Source organism: Macaca nemestrina, chromosome 4 (genome assembly GCF_043159975.1).
Source record: "Macaca nemestrina isolate mMacNem1 chromosome 4, mMacNem.hap1, whole genome shotgun sequence".
Classification (NCBI taxonomy): Eukaryota; Metazoa; Chordata; class Mammalia; order Primates; family Cercopithecidae; genus Macaca; species Macaca nemestrina.
The window spans coordinates 69,976,128-69,993,467 of NC_092128.1; the positions used below are offsets into that span (position 1 = coordinate 69,976,128).

Below are 17,340 nucleotides of genomic sequence, written 5' to 3' on the forward strand. Positions count from 1 at the left end.
ACTGAGTGACTTAAAATTTAGAAAATCAAACCCTTCTGGAAATTTTTTTTTAAGTTATAAAATAAAAACTTAATTGTTCATTTGAAGTAAATTATTTCCTGTATTTATAACTAAATAAAAGCCTAAAATGTCTCAACTCATAAAAGACTGATACTAAAGAATATTTCAGAGTTTTAAAACTTTTTGTCCGTTTCTTTTCCCAATGTCTATCTGTATTCTTTTTGCACTTTCCCTGTTGAAACTGAAAATTATCTGAGTTCCCACTGTTTTTTTCTAAAATTATCTTTGACAACCTTTAAGAAAACTTTCTCAGTCTTAACCATGCTACTCCACCCCACTACCATTAGAAGGCAAGATAGCCACTGTTAACCTTTTCTTGACTTTTCTAAGACTTTCTGTGTGTTTACACAAATGCAATTATGTGCATAAAATTTTAGAATACAAAAATGAGAGTACAATATTTTACAATCTGCTATTTTTACTTTTTTCCCATGTCAAAATTATTCAGAATACCTGCGTAATAACTAACAATTTATTTTGTCGTTTGTCTATTTAGGTTATTGTTGATTTTTTTTTTTTTTCCGATTATACCTATAGTACAGCATCCTGTGTAGATACTATTTTACATGTTTGTTCAATTATTATTTTGATAAATTCCCAGAAGTAGAATTACTAAAACGTTTGTACTAATTTTTTCTTTTATGAGCAGTTTAAGAGTAGCTAGATTTGCCTTCTTTAATGTAAGTACTTTCCTTCGAGGTTAGGTTTTTAGAAGCTTTGCTATTTGGTGGATTTTTTGTTTTTTTATAGATTCATTTTTTCTTTTTTTTTTTTTTGAGACAGAGTCTCATTCTGTTGCCTAGGCTGAGTGTAGTAGGCACTATCACAGCTCACTGCAGCCTCTACCTTTCAGGCTCAAGTGATCCTCCCACCTCTGCCTCCCAAGTAGCTGAGACTACAGGTGTGTGCCACCATGCCCAACTAATTTTTAAATTTTCTTTTTTTTTTTTTTAATAGAAATGGGGTTGTGCTTGGTGTTCAGGCTGGTTTTGACCTCTTGGACTCGAGATCCTCCTGCCTCAGCCTCCCAAAGTGCTGAGATTATATGCCTGGCTTTTTCTACCTTATTTGTATTGTAGCAATAATCTCTTCATTTCATGGTTGCAATATTTTAGTTTCAGGTTAAAATGACCTTTGGTGGTTAGCTTAGTGACTTAAATCATTACCCAGTGCCATTTTAGTGGGATATAATGTCTAAAATGCAAAGAAATAATTAGGGATAATTTTAGTTTTTTTAAACCTTGTGTTTGACCATTTAACATCTGCATTAACCAGAGAATTGATTGCTACTGTTCTTTGTAACCATTTTGTGTGTGTGTGTGTGTGTGTGTACATACACAAGCATACATGTATATATGTATACTTTTTTTGGTAGAGTTAGTGCACTGAAAGGCTCCAAAGGAGAAGACTGTGAAATCCCTGTGCCTGTGGGTATTTCAGTAACTGATGAAAACGGTAAAATTATAGGTGAGTGTACTATAACTTCGAAGGTTGTAAAAATGTGCACATTTTCTAAAATTAAACAATGGAATAGCTTCTCTTGAGTTTCAGAAGTTTTTTAACTAACAATTTTAGTTACTACTCTATAAGAGAGCATTTTTAAAACTTACAAAAGTTAAAATGACTACTAGATTTAAGATTGTTTTAAAGATGTTAGAGTTCTTGCTTGGTCTTAAAATATATAACTAGGCTCTTTTCAATTGCTTACTGAAGTGTTTTTCTGGGGTCAAACTTTCAATAGATTTGTAAAATTGGAATTTCCTGGACTGTTTTTCTGAAAGAACAACATTCCCTTAATGATTCTACTTATTATAGATTTGTAATTGAGAATTTCCTGGCATGTATTTTTGAAAGTAAAATATTACATTAGTGATTCCACTTACTAATCTATAGATTTGTAATTTTGAATTTCCTTGCCTGTATTTCTGAAAGAAATAGATTACATTAGTGATTTCACTTATTGATCTTTAATGTAAATATTTCTCTCTCTCTTTTTAAGGAGAACTCAATAAGGAGAATGACAGAATTTTGGTAGCTGAAGGAGGTCTTGGTGGTAAATTACTTACAAATTTCTTACCATTGAAAGGCCAGAGACGAATAATTCACCTTGACCTAAAAGTTATAGCTGATGTAGGCCTAGTAGGGTAAGTATCATTCATTTTTTATTATTATACTTTCAGAGAGACAGTTCTTAAATAGGAAATAAACGTAAATGGTAGTTTGGGGCCATAATTATTTCAAATTTATGGAATTTGGTTGTTGTGTATGTACTAGAAAAATATGCTGCTAAATACTGTTTTCAAATTACCAACATAGAGTTTCATAGTTATTGCTTATTTGTAAAATTAAGACCAGAGCAATTGAATAGATCATTGGGAATGTTAGAGAATGCGTAAAGAAAAATCAATCAAATGCAATAGTATAAGAAGGTTAAATAATGTTACCGGATATTAAAGAATAATAAATCCAAACAAACCATATTATTATTAAAAGTATATAGAAGGAAATAAAAAGGGAAAAATGATTGACATAACTCTTTTGGGTCTTTTTTTTTTTTTTTTTTTTTTTCGATACAGAGTCTCACTCTGTCACCCAGGCTAGAGTGCAGTGGCGTGATATCGGCTCACTGCAAGCTCGGCCTCCTGGGTTCACGCCATTCTCCTGCCTCAGCCTTCGGAGTAGCTGGGACTACAGGCACCCGCCACCATGCCCGGCTATTTTTTTTTTTTTTTTTTTTTGTATTTTTAGTAGAGACGCGGTTTCACCATGTTGGCCAGGATGGTCTCGATCTCCTGACCTCGTGATCCGCCCGCCTCGGCCTCCCAAAGTGCTGGGATTACAGGCGTGAGCCACCGCGCCCGGCCTCTTTTGGGTCTTTATAATAGAGACATTAAACTATCATTAGTCAAATGGCTAAAGACCAATACAGACAATCTCAATCCTCAGACCTATGCACTGTTGCTGCCAAATTGAATCCTGCTATGACTGTTTGTATATCCTTCTTTTTTTTTTTTTTTTTTTTTTTGAGATGGAGTCTCGCTCTGTCGCCCAGGCTGGAGTGCAGTGGCGCGATCTCGGCTCACTGCAAGCTCCGCCTCCCGGGTTCACGCCATTCTCCTGCCTCAGCCTCCCGAGTAGCTGGGACTACAGGCGCCCACAACCGCGCCCGGCTAATTTTTTTTTTGTATTTTTAGTAGAGACGGGGTTTCACCGTGGTCTCGATCTCCTGACCTTGTGATCCGCCCGCCTCGGCCTCCCAAAGTGCTGGGATTACAGGCGTGAGCCACCGCGCCCGGCTGTATATCCTTCTTGCCTCTGCTTAGGATCTATCTAGTCCCAGTACTATAGACCTCAGAAGAGTGTCCTCTTCCACCAGCCTCCATTCTTTCATGAAATAATGCTGTTTAGCTGTGGAGTTGCAGTGTGGCTACTACACTGGAAGGGGATAGATAGCAGGATACAGAATACATAAAGGGGCTGGGTGCGGTGGCTCACTCCTGTAATCCGAACACTTTGGGATGCCAAGGTGGGCAGATCACGAGGTCAGGAGATCAAGACCATCCTGGCTAACCCAGTGAAATCCCGTCTCTAGCTGGGCGTGGTGGCGGGCGCCTGTAGTCCCAGCTATTCAGGAGGCTGAGGCAGGAGAGTGGCGTGAACCCTGGAGGCAGAACTTGCAGTGAGCCGAGATCGTGCCACTGCACTCCAGCCTGGGCGACAGAGCGAGACTCCGTCTCAGAAAAAACAAACAAACAAAAAACAAAGGAAGAGAAAAACTTAAATTTGCATTTGCTCTCTCTCCCCCATCCCGCCTCCCTCCTGCCCTCTCCCTCTGGCCCTATCACAGTATTACACAGTTACTCAGATGGAAAGTTTAAGAGCAAGATAAGGAAAACTGCCTTGTTACTGTCCTACTTCAAATTCCTAGTTCTATTTTTTGCTTCCCCGTAGCTTCTTTCTAAGTTCTTTTCGTCTTCCTCTTCAGGCATCTTACTGCTTCTTTACCAGACTCTTAAGTCTGAATCCCTCGCCTTTTACCCTGCCTGACCAGCCACTAGAGCTTACCACCATTGGTTTAGGGTTCACAGAGGCCCCGTTCCTGCTAAAATTATAACAAGAAAGATGTGATCCTGGCTTTCCATTCACATTTATTTTTTTTCAATAAAGCACAGTTATGAGAGTTATTAGATAGAAGTTCTGTAATCCTCTATATTTTCAGGAACGTTATGGGCTTAATAGGGTTTTGTGGGCAAGCCTGGCAGTCCAGCGAATCACAGTTGCATTTGGCATGAAAATGGGTTTCAAGTTCTGAAGAGAAAACTTTACAGTCTAAGAAGAGCCTAGCATGGCTTAGTCATAAAAGTGGAGTGGCATGGAGGACTCAGCTTAGACTATTTAGGTTAGGATCTCAAATCCTCTGGAGGCTGGCCAGCTGGTCTTGGGTAAATTATACAGCCTCTCTAAGCCTTTGTTTTCTCTTCTTTTTTTCCTTTCCTTTTCTCTCGTTCTTCCTTCACTGTAGTTTTTTTTTTTTCTTTTTTCCACCACGTCATTTGTTTTCTCATCTTTAATAGTGTATCGAGATAGGTCTTTCCTTAAAACGTTGGTGGGTAAGATAATACATTTACAGCAGAAGACATGGTTTGCATTTTTGTACGTTCAATGAATTGTAGCTGCTGTCATCATCATAATTATATTGCCAACTTACTGGAATACTGCATATAGTGATATACAAAGCTTTTCAGAAGTAGGTTTGAAATTTGTCAGTAATTAAAGCATCAGGATTCTTAAGCATATGAAAAGAGAATGGGGGGAAAAGATTTTTTTTTTTTTTTTTTTTTTTTTTTTTTTTTTTTTTTGAGACGGAGTCTTGCTCTGTAGCCCGGGCTGGAGTGCAGTGGCCGGATCTCAGCTCACTGCAAGCTCCGCCTCCCGGGTTTATGCCATTCTCCTGCCTCAGCCTCCGGAGTAGCTGGGACTACAGGCGCCCGCCACCTCGCCCGGCTAGTTTTTTGTATTTTTAGTAGAGACGGGGTCTCACGGTGTTAGCCAGGATGGTCTCGATCTCCTGACCTTGTGATCCGCCCGTCTCGGCCTCCCAAAGTGCTGGGATTACAGGCTTGAGCCACCGCGCCCGGCCGAAAAGATTTTTAAATGGAATGTTTAACATGTTTTCTAGTGTTTTTAAATTAGGCAACTATTCTTGAAGAGTTACTACTATGAATACTGGCATAAGTAGATATCCTTTTAGCTGGTTTTGGAAATGGACTGAATGAATCATAGAAGAAAGTTATTGTACAACTAACAGATTTGTGCTGCTGTTGTCAAATCTGATCTTTGCATAGGCTGCATTTTAGCCTCTAAAATTTTCACTGGGTATTTTTCAAGAAAAATTTCAAGTATCTGTTCTTCAATCATTAGCATCATCTTTCTATTCATACTTTGATCTTCTTGGAAATAGTTGCTTGCATTATGTGTTCAATCATTATGAAAATATGAGGATGCTGGAAACCAGCAAGTCCAGCTAGTAATAATTGTGGATAAAAATGGCTGCAATTTGCTTTTCAAAAGCTCTAAGAACCTGGATAAAACAGGGTATTAAAAAAACATATGTTCCAAGAGAAACAAGTCATTAAGAAACCTCACATAATTTTATTTTAAATTCATTACAGAAAGATTTTTTTTTAATGAGGGAAATTGTTGAAATACTTTCAGCTTATAAGTTTTTATAGAATTCTAAATTAATATTTGCAGAATATTCCACCATTATTCCAAGTGAAAGTTTGGCAGAGTTTTTGAAATACCTTCTTCAAATTTGAATTAAGAACTCTGTGAAGGCAGGAATCATTTTGTCTCATTGCTTAGTATGTTGCCTGATACAAAGTCAGTGCTCAATAAATATTTGTTGGATAAATTTAATGAAAATATATGAATGAGATTTAGGAATGAATGTTTTAATTAACCCCCATTCCTAGTACTGTCTTTCATACATGGTGGGCCTTTCTTGAGGGAAATTTAGCAGTATAATCAAAAGCCTTTAAAATGAGCTTATATTTTATCCAGTATTTCTTCATGTAGACATTTATTCCAAGAAAGAAGTCAAAGATGTGTGCAAAGAGAAGTCCTAGCCAGAAAAATCAGGCAAGAGAAAAAAAGGGCATTCAAATAGGAAAGAAGGAAGTCAAACTATCTGTTTGCCAACCATATGATCTTATACCTTGAAAACCCTAGAGACTCCTTCAAAAGACTCCTAGATTTGATAAATGAATTCAGTAAACTCTCAGGTTACCAAATCAGTATACACAAATCAATAGCACTGCTATACACCACCAACAACCAAGCTGAGAATTAAATCAAGAACTTAATCCCTTTTACAACAGCTACAAAAAATAAAATACCTAAGAATGTACCTAACCAAGGTCATGAAAGATCTCTACAAGGAGAACTGCAGACACTGCTGAAAGAAATCGTAGATGACGCAGACAAATGGAAATACATCCCATGTTCATGGATTGGAAGAATCAGTACTGTGAAAATGACCATACTGCCCAGAGAATTTACAGATTCAATGCAATTTCTGTTAAAATACCAGTATTATTTTTCACAGTATTAGAAAAAACCCTAAAATTCATATGGAATCAAAAAAGCCCGAATAGCCAAAGCAATCCTAAGCAAAATGAACAAATCTAGAGGAATCATATTACCTGACTTCAAATTATATTACAACGTTATAGTAACCAAAACAGCATGGTATTAGTATAGAATTAGGTACATAGACCAATGGAAGAGAATAGAGAACCCAGAAATAAAGCCAAATACTTAAGACCAACTGATCGTTAACAAAGCACACAAAAACATAAACTGGGGAAAGGATACCCTATTCAAAAAATGATGCTGGGAAAATTGGATATCCAAATGTAGAATAATGAAACTGGATTCATATCTCTCATTATATACAAAAATTAACTCAAGATAGATTAGGTTTTAGTCTAAGACCTGAAACTATAAAAATTCTAGAAACGTAGGAAAAACCCTTCTGGACATTGGCCTAGACAAAGAATTTGTGACTAAGTTCTCAAACCAAATGCAACATAAATAAATAAATGGGACCTAATTAAAGTAAAAATCCTCTGCACAGCAAAAGAAAGAATCAACAGAATAAACAGCCTACAGAATGGGAGAAAATATTTGCAAACTATGCATCTAACAGAGGACTAATATACAGAGTCTACAAGGAACTTAAATCAGCAAGGAAAAAACAATTCCATTAAAAAGTGGACGAATGACATGAGCATTTCTCAAAAGAAGGTAGGCATACAAATGGCCAAGAAGCATATAAGAAAATGTTCAGCATCACTAATACTCAGGGAAATGCATACTAAAACTACAGTGATTTACCAACTTAGCCAGAATGGTCATTATGGAAAAGTCAAAAAACAATAGGTGTTGACATAGATGTGGTGAAAAGAGAACTCTTATACCTTTTTTTTTTTTAATTTTTTTTTTATTACACTTTAAGTTCTAGGGTATGCACAACATGCAGGTTTGTTGCATAGGTATACATGTGCCATGTTGGTTTGCTGCACCCATCAACTTGTCATTTACATTACATATTTCTCCTAATGCTATCCCTCCCCTAGACCCCCACACCCTCACAGGCCCCGTTGTGTGGTGTTCCCCACCCTCTGTCTATATGTTCATTGTTCAGCTCCCACTTATGAGTGAGAACATGCAATGTTTGATTTTCTATCCTTGTGGTAGTTTACTGAGAATGATGGTTTCCAGCTGCATCCATTTCCCTGCAAAGGACATGAACTCATCCTTTTTTATGGCTGCATAGCATTCCATGGTATATATGTGCCATATTTTCTTAATTCAGTCTATCATTGATGGACATTTGGGTTGGTTCCAAGTCTTTGCTATCGTGAATAGTGCCACAGTAAACATACGCGGGCATATGTCTTTATAATGGCATGATTTATAATCCTTTGGGTGTATACCCACTAATGGGATTGCTGGGTCAAGTGATGTTTCTAGTTTTAGATCCTTGAGGAATTGCCACACTGTCTTCCACAATGGTTGAACTAATTTATACTCCCACCAACAGTGTAAAAGCGGTCCCATTCTCCACATCCTCTCCAGCATCTGTTGTTTCCTGACTTTTTAATGATTGCCATTCTAACTGGCATGAAATGGTATCTCATTGTGGTTTTGATTTGCATTTTTCTGATGACCAGTGATGATGAGCATTTTTTCGTATGTGTGTTGGCTGCATGAATGTCTTCTTTTCAGAAGTATCTGTTCATATCCTTTGCCCACTTTTTGATGGGGTTGTTTTTTTCTTGTAAATTTGTTTAAGTTCTTTGTAGAATCTGGATATTAGCCCTTTGTCAGATGGGTAGATTGCAAAAATTTTCTCCCATTCTGTAGGTTACCTCTTCACTCTGATGATAGTTTCTTATGCTGTGCAGAAGCTCTTTAGTTTAATTAGATTTCATTTGTTAATTTTGGCTTTTGTTGCCCTTGCTTTTGGTGTTTTAGTCATGAAGTCATTGCCCATGCCTATGTCCTGAATGGTATTGCCTAGGTTTTCTTCTAGGGTTTTTATGGTTTTAGGTCTTACATTTAAGTCTTTAATCCATCTTGAGTTAGTTTTTGTATGACGTGTAAGGAAGGGATCCAGTTTCAGCTTTTTACATATTGCTAACCAGTTTTCCCAGCACCATTTATTAAATAGGGAACCCTTTCCCCATTGCTTGTTTTTGTCAGGTTTGTCAAAGATCAGATGGTTGTAGATGTGTGGGGGTATTTCTGAGGCCTCTGTTCTGTTCCACTGGTTATATATCTGTTTTGGTATCAGTACCATGCTGTTTTTGTTACTGTAGCCTTGTAGTATAGTTTGAAGTCAGGTAGCATCATGCCTCTAACTTTGTTCTTTTTGCTTAGGATTGTCTTAGCAATGCAGGTTCTTTTTTGGTTCCATATGAACTTTAAAGTAGTTTTTTCCAATTCTGTGAAGAAAGCCAGTGGTAGCCTGATGGGGATGGCGTTTAATCTATAAATTACCTTGGGCAGTATGGCCATTTTCACGATATTGATTCTTCCTATTCATGAGCATGGAATGTTCTTCCATTTGTTTGTGTCCTCTTTTATTTCATTGAGCAGTGGTTTGTAGTTCTCCTTGAAGAGGTCCTTCACATTCCTTGTAAGTTGGATTCCTAGGTATTTTATTATCTTTGTAGTAATTGCAAATGCGCGTTCACTCATGATTTGGCTCTCTGTGTGTCTGTTATTGGTGTATAGGAATGTTTGTGATTTTTGCACATTGATTTTGTATCCTGAGACTTTGCTGAAGTTGCTTATCAGCTTAAGGTGATTTGGGGCTGAGATGATGGGGTTTTCTAAATATACAGTCATGTCATCTGCAAACAGGACAATTTGACTTCCTCTTTTCCTAATTGAATACCCTTTATTTCTTTCTCTTGCCTGACTGCCCTGGCCAGAATTTCCAACACTATGTTGAATAGGAGTGGTGAGAGAGGGCATCCTTGTCTTATGCTGGTTTTCAAAGGGAATGCTTCCAGTTTTTGCCTGTTCAGTATGAGATTGGCTGTGGGTTAGTCATAAATAACTCTTATTATTTTGAGATACATTCTGTTGATACCTAGTTTCTTCAGAGTTTTTAGCATGAAGGGGTGTTGAATTTTGTCAAAGGCCTTTTCTGCATCTATTGAGATAATCATGTGGTTTTTGTCTTTGCTTCTGTTTATGTGATGGATTAGGTTTATTGATTTGTGTGTGTTGAACCAGCCTTGCATCCCAGGGATGAAGCCAGCTTAATTGTAGTGAATATGTTTTTTGAAGTGCTGCTGGATTCGGTTTTGCCAGTATTTTATTGAGGATTTTCGCATCGATGTTCATCAGGATTATTGGCCTAAAATTCTTTCTCTTTTTTTTTTTCTTTTTGTATCTCTTCCAGGCTTTGGTATCAGGATGATGCTAGCCTCATAGAATGAGTTAGGGAGGGTTCCCTCTTTTTCTATTGATTGGAATCATTTCAGAAGGAATGGTACCAGCTCCTCTTTGTACCTCTGATAGATTCGACTGTGAATCCGCCTGGTCCTGAATTTTTTTTGGTTGGTAGGCTATTAGTTATTGCCTCAATTTCAGAGCCTGTTACTGGTCTATTCAGAGATTCAACTTCTTCCTGGTTTAATCTTGGGAGGGTGTATGTGTCCAGGAATTTATCCATTTCTTGTAGATTTTTTAGTTTATTTGCGTAGAATTATTTATAGTATTCTCTGATGGTAGTTTGTATTTTTGTGGAATCAGTAGTGATATCCCCTTTATCATTTTTTATTGCATCTATTTGATTCTTTTCTCATTTCTTCTTTATTAGTCTTGCTAGTGGTCTATCTGTGTTGCTGATTAAAAAAAAAAAAACAGCTCCTTGATTCAATTTTTTTTAAGGGTATTTTGTGTCTCTGTCTCTATCAATTCTGCTCTCATCTTAGTTATTTCTTGCGTTCTGCTAGCTTTTGAATTTGTTTGTTCTTGCTTCTCTAGTTCTTTTAATTGTGATGTTAGGGTGTCAATTTTAGATCCTACCTGCTTTCTCTTGTGGGCATTTAGTGCTATAATTTCCCTCTACACACTATTTAAATGTGTCCCAGAGATTCTGATACATTATATCTGTGTTCTCATTGGTTTCAAAGAACATCCTTGTTTCTGCCTTCATTTCATTATTTACACAGGAGTCATTCAGGAGCAGGTTGTTCGGTTTCCATGTAGTTGTATGGTTTTGAGTGAGTCTCTTAATCCTGAGTTCTAATTTGATTGCACTGGTCTGAGAGACAGTTTCTTGTGTTTTCTGTTGCTTTGCATTTGCTGAGGAGTGTTTTACTTCTCATTATGTGGTCAATTTTAGAATAAGTGCAGTGTGCTGAGAAGAATGTATGTTCTTTTGTTTTCTTTTTTTTTTTTTTGAGACAGAGTCTCGCTCTGTCACCCAGGCTGGAGTGCAGTGGCGTGATCGCGGCTCACTGCAAGCTCCGCATCCCAGGTTCACACCATTCTGCTGCCTCAGCCTCCCGAGCAGCTGGGACTACAGGTGCCCGCCACCATGCCTGGCAGATTTTTTGTATTTTAATAGAGACGGGGTTTCACCGTGTTAACCAGGATGGTCTCGATCTCCTGACCTCGTGATCCGCTCACCTCGGCCTCCCAAAGTGCTGGGATTACAGACCTGAGCCACCGCGCCCTGCCAAAGAATGTATATTCTGTTGATTTGTGGTAGAGAGTTCTGTAGATGTCTGTTAGGTCCAATTTGTCCAGAGCTGAGTTCAAGTCCTTGATATCCTTGTTACCCTTCTGTCTCATTGATATAATATTGACATTGGGGTGTTAACGTCTCCCATTATTATTGTGTGGGAGTCTAAGTCTCTTTGTAGCTCTCTAAGGACTTGCTTTATGAATCTGGGTGCTGTTGTATTGGGTGCATACATATTTAGGATAGTTAGCTCTTCTTGTTGAATTGATCCTTTTACCATTATGTAATGGCCTTCTTTGTCTCTTTTGATCTTTATTGGTTTAAAGTCTGCTTTATCAGAGACCGGGATTGCAACCCCTGCTTTTTTTGTTTTTGCTTTCCATTTGCTTGGTAGATCTTCCTCCATCCCTTTATTTTGAGCCTATGTGTGTCTTTAAACATGAGATGGGTCTCCTGAATACAGCACACCAATAGGTCTTGACTCTTTATCCAATTTGCCAGTCTGTGTCTTTTAATTTGGGCATTTAGCCCATTTACATTTAAGGTTAATATTGTTATGTGTGAATTTGATCTTGCCATTATGATATTAACTGGTTATTTTGCCCATTAATTGATGCAATTTCTTTGTAGCGTCAATGGTGTGTACATTTTGGTATGTTTTTGCAGTGTCTGGTACCGGTTGTTCCTTTCCATGTTTACTGCTTCCTTCAGGAACTCTTGCAAGGCAGGCCTGGTGGTGACAAAATCTCTCAGCATTTGCTTGTCTGTAAAGGATTTTATTTCTCCTTCACTTATGAAGCTTAGTGTGGCTGGATAGGAAATTCTGGGTTGAAAATTCTTTTCTTTAAGAATATTGAATATCAGCCCCCACTCTCTTCTGGCTTGTAGGGTTTCTGCCGAGAGATCCACTGTTAGTCTGATGGGCTTCCCTTTGTCGGTAACCCAACCTTTCTCTCTGGCTGCCCTTAACATTTTTTCCTTCATTTCAAACTTGGTGAATCTGACAATTGTGTGTCTTGGGGTTGCTCTTCTCAAGGAGTATCTTTGTGGTGGTCTCTGTATTTCCTGAATGTGAATGTTGGCCTGTCTTGCTAGGTTGGGGAATTTCTCTTTGATAATATCCTGCAGAGTGTTTTCTCACTTGAATCCATTCTCGCACTTTCAGGTACCGAACACCAATCAGACGTAGATTTGGTCTTTTCACATAGTCCCATATTTCTTGGATGCTTTGTTTGTTTCTTTTACTTTTTTTGGTCTAATCTTGTCTTCTCACTTTATTTCATTAATTTGATCTTCGATCACTGATATCCTTTCTTCTACTTGATCGAATCGGCTATTGAAGCTTGTGCATGCATCACGAAGTTCTCGTGTTGTGGTTTTCAACTCCATCAGGTCGTTTAAGGTCTTCTCTACACTGTTTATTCTAGTTTGCCATTCATCTAACCTTTTTTCAAGGTTTTTAGCTTCTTTGCGATGGGTTAGAACATTCTCCCTTAGCTCAGTGAAGTTTGTTATTACCGACCTTCCGAAGCCTACTTCTGTCAATTCATCAAACTCATTCTCCGTCCTGTTTTGTGCCCTTGCTAGCGATCAGCTGCAGTCCTTTGGAGGAGAAGAGGCTTTCTGGTGTTTGGAATTTTCAGCTTTTCTGCTCTGGTTTCCCCCACATCTTTGTGTTTTTATCTACCTTTGGTCTCTGATGTTGGTGACCTACAGATGGGGTTTTGCTGTGGATGTGCTTTTTGTTGATGTTGATGTTGATGCTAATCCTTTCTGTTTGTTAGTTTTCTTTCTAACAGTTGGGCTTCTTAGCTGCAGGTCTGTTGGAGTTTGCTAGAGGTCCACTCCAGACCCCATTTGCCTGGGAATCACCAGTGGAGGCTGCAGAACAACCAATATTGCTGCCTGATTCTTCCTTTGGAAGCTTCATCCTAGAGGGGCGCCCACCTGTATGAGGTGTCTGTTGGCCCCTACTGGGAGGTATCTCCCAGTCAGGCTTCACGGGTGTCAGGGACCCACTTAAGGAGGCAGTCTGTCCTTTCTTAGAGCTTGAACGCCATGCTGGGAGAACCACTGCTCTCTTCAGAGCTGTCAGACTAGGACGTTTAGGTCTGCCAAAGCTGTCTGCTGCTTTTTGTTCTGATATGCCCTGCCCAGAGAGGTTGTCTCTAGAGAGGCAGTAGGCCTTGCTGAGCTGTGGTGGGCTCCACCCAGTTTGAGCTTCCAGGCCTCTTTGTTTACACTGTGAGCACAAAACCTCCTACTCAAGCCTCAGCAATTGCGGATACCCCTCCACCTGCCAAACTGCAGCTCATGGCAGGTCAGTCTTAGACTGCTGCGCCAGCAGTGAGCAAGGCTCCACTGGCTTGGGACCCGCTGAGCCAGGCACAGGAGGGTATTTCCTGGTCTGCTGGTTGCGAAGACTGGGGGAAAAGCGCAGTATTTAGGCAGGAGTGTACGATTCCTCCAGTACAGACTGTCACGACTTCTCTTGGTTAGGAAAGGGAAATCCCCCAACCCCTTGCACATCCCGGGTGAGGCGACGCCCCACCCTGCTTCGGTTCGGCCTCCGTGCACTGCACCCATTGTCCCACCAGTCTCAATGAGATGAACCAGGTACCTCAGTTGGAAATGCAGAAATCACCCATCTTCTGCGTCAGTCTCGCTGGGAGCTGCAGACCGGAGCTGTTCCTGTTTGGCCATCTTGTAACTTAACTTTTACGCTCATAAAGTCATACGGAGTGGTATAATGGACATTGGAGACTTGGAGGGAGGGAGGATAGGAGACTCAATGGGAGGGAGGATAGAAGGGCAGTGAGGGATGCAAAATTACCTATTGCGTACAGTATACACTGCTTGGGTGATGGGTACACTAAAATTCACTGGTGAGTGAGAATGTAAATTAGTACAACCTATATGGAAAACAGTATGGAGATTTCTCAAAGAACTGAAAGTAGAAATATCATTTCATCCAGCAATCCCATTACAGGATATCTACCCAAAGGAGAAGAAGTCATTATATCAAAAAGATACCTGCACACGTGTTTATCACAGTATCATTCAGAATTGCAAAGACATGGAGTCAACCTGAGTGCCCATCAACCATTGAATGAAGAAAATTGATTGTGTGTGTGTGTTTGTATCCAGATATACACACACCATAGAATACTACTCAGCCATAAGAAAGAATGAGGATATCTTCCTAAGGAAGTAACTCAGGAATGGAAAACCAAGTGCCACATATTGTCACTTATAAGTGGGAGCTAAGCTGTGGGTACACAGAGGCATTCTGAGTGATATAATGGACATTGGAGACTTAGAGGCAGGGAGGATAGGAGGACTGTGAGGGATGAAAAACTACCTATTAGGTACAATGTACATTACTTGGGTGATGCGTACACTAAAATCCCAACTTTGCCAGTACACAATCTGTCCATGTAACAACAACAAAAAAATCACTTTTACCCGTAAAGCTATTGAAATAACAACATTAAAAGAAATAGGCCGGGTTCAGTGGCTTATGCCTGTAATCCCAGCACTTTGGGAGGCCGAGGCGGGTAGATCACGAGGTCAGGAGATTGAGACCATCCTGGCTAACATGGTGAAACCCCGTCTCTACTAAAAATACAAAAAAAATTAGCCAGGCATGGTGGTGGGCGCCTGTAGTCCCAGCTACTCGGGAGGCTGAGGCAGGAGAATGGCGGGAACCCGGGAGGCGGAGCTTGCAGTAAGCTGAGATGACGCCACTGCACTCCAGCCTGGGCAACAGAGCAAGATTCCGTCTCAAAAGAAAAAAGAAAAAAAAAAGATATGAACCATTAAGCCATGAAAAAATGAAAAAAAGTTGCAAAGGTTTAAACATAGTCATTGCATTGTTTAAAGTTGTTTAGAAAAAAAGCAAATAATACACACTTGTTTGCATAAAGAAAAAGGTGTCTATGAGTTCCACCACCCAGAAATGACTATTAACAGTGTCTACCTGTATACGTATTTTTTACAGTATTATTTAGAGTGAAAAATTATAGACAACGTAAATGTCTGTCAATAGGAAATTAGTTAAGTAAATTACACTTCACCACTGAAAAGTGTTCACCTTATATTATTCAGTTTAGAGAGTAGGCCAACCAACTATAAAGTAGTTATCCCCTGCTTCCTTCAAAAAAATATTAAAACTTGAGCATGGGGAAGACTCTGTAACAACTGCAAATTTTTTACAGAAAATACAGGGAAAAAGAGCATGTTAAGTGTCCATGTAGGTGCCAGTAGAAAAATGAAGACTTCAGAAAAGAAACTCTAGGACAAATGACCCAGTTTCTTTAAAAATAAAATTGCAGATGGGAAACAAGATGGAAGGGGGAGCTTGAAAAGAGATTTGAGACACATCAGGTATTTGTAACGTACAGACCTTATTTGGGTTTCTATTCAAATCAAATTTTAAGAAGTGTATTGCCAATGTATTAATATTTGTTGAAGCTGGGTGATAGCTAAATGGAATTCATTACACCTCTCTACTTTTGTATATATATGTTTGAAAATTTCTGTAAAAATTTATTTTTAAAGCAGTTTACAAAACAGTTTAATATTTTGTCAGTGTTTAGCTGGAGATAGTAAGTTGCAGGTGTTTTTCTTTTTTTTCTTTAATTTCTTTCTGTTTTTCTATGACTTCCAACAGGTTTTTATTTTTAAATCATAATTAGAATAATAATTATACACTTTCAGTACTGAAACATCTTCAGTGTCCAGCATGAATTTATCTTTACCTTTTTTGTAAGTGTATGTTCTCAAGTTTTTCAAGATTATTTATAATACATTTATATTCTACTTTTAATCCCAAATATATTCAAGAAGACTACTTGAATTGTTAGGAATTCAGAGATAATAATATTGACATTTGTGTATAATTTTATATTCTTGTTTCAGATTCCCAAACGCTGGAAAATCCTCTTTGCTAAGTTGTGTTTCTCATGCAAAACCTGCAATCGCAGATTACGCATGTAAGTATAATTTGATTGTATATTTTAATGAGTGGAGGTAAACTTTTAAAGACTAATACTTCTCTGAGAATGAATAAAATGACAACTCTGAGGGTATCCTTAGTTGGAAAACTTTTGGCAGATAGAGTGCTGTTGCACAGGCCAAAGTGCAGTTGCATGATCATGGCTCATTGCAGCCCAGGCTAAAGCCATCCCCCTGCCCCAGCCTCCCATGTAGCTGGGACTACAGGTGTGTGCCCCCATGCTTAGCTAATTTTGTATGTGTGTGTGTGGTGGGGGGGGGGGGCAGGGCAGGGACAGGGGTTTCCTTATGTTGCCCAGGCTGGTCTTGAACTCCTGGGCCGAAGTGATCTCCCACCTTGGCCTTCTAAATTGCTGGGATTATAGGCGTGAGCCATCCTCCCCAGCCATATTTTCCATTGATCTTTGAAACCTCTGTACCCCTCAGCAAAGTTTCTTAAACAGGTTAGACACTTTATTGCATTTATTTTTCTGTTGCATAGTAGTTTATTTGGTTTAGTTAGGATTTTATGAACCACTTACCCTTTATCAGGCACTGTGATAAGTACCAGGAAGACTGCGTTGAGTACTTCCATTCATTTAGCAGATACTTATTTTTAGGAGCCATATTAGGTTCTGGGATTACAAAGACTGATAAACAGAAACAGCTCCTATTTTGACTTTTATTGAGTTTGTAGACTAGTGGAGTAAGGCATATATATCACTGATAAATATAAGGGAATATAAAAGGATACTATGAAAGAGTGTAGATGACTGCTTTAGGCTTCCTTAAGGATGTGTGATTTTGGACTGATACATGAGGAATAATTACGAGTTAATTAGTAAAATAGAGTGGAGGGTGAAGGATCTTTAATCAGAGGAAATAGATTTGTGTGTCTAGAGAACATGAAGTAAGGGAAAGAATCGAGATGAGCCTGGAGGTGTAAGAGAGCATATCACATAGACCGTTTAGGCTGTATTTGATTTTTGTATCTTAAGAGCAATTGGAAGCATTTA

General features: G+C 38.8%; 1 protein-coding gene across 1 annotated transcript in view; it reads left to right on the forward strand.

Moving 5' to 3' along the window:
- The window catches only part of LOC105475470 (GTP binding protein 10), a 41,286-nt gene that overhangs the window by 7,485 nt on the left and 16,461 nt on the right, over positions 1 to 17,340 (forward strand). The window contains exons 3-5 of the mRNA XM_071094799.1: positions 1,436 to 1,527; positions 2,060 to 2,204; positions 16,250 to 16,323. Of these exons, the coding sequence (XP_070950900.1) occupies positions 1,436 to 1,527; positions 2,060 to 2,204; positions 16,250 to 16,323 (311 nt within the window). The remainder of the gene's footprint in view (positions 1 to 1,435; positions 1,528 to 2,059; positions 2,205 to 16,249; positions 16,324 to 17,340) is intronic.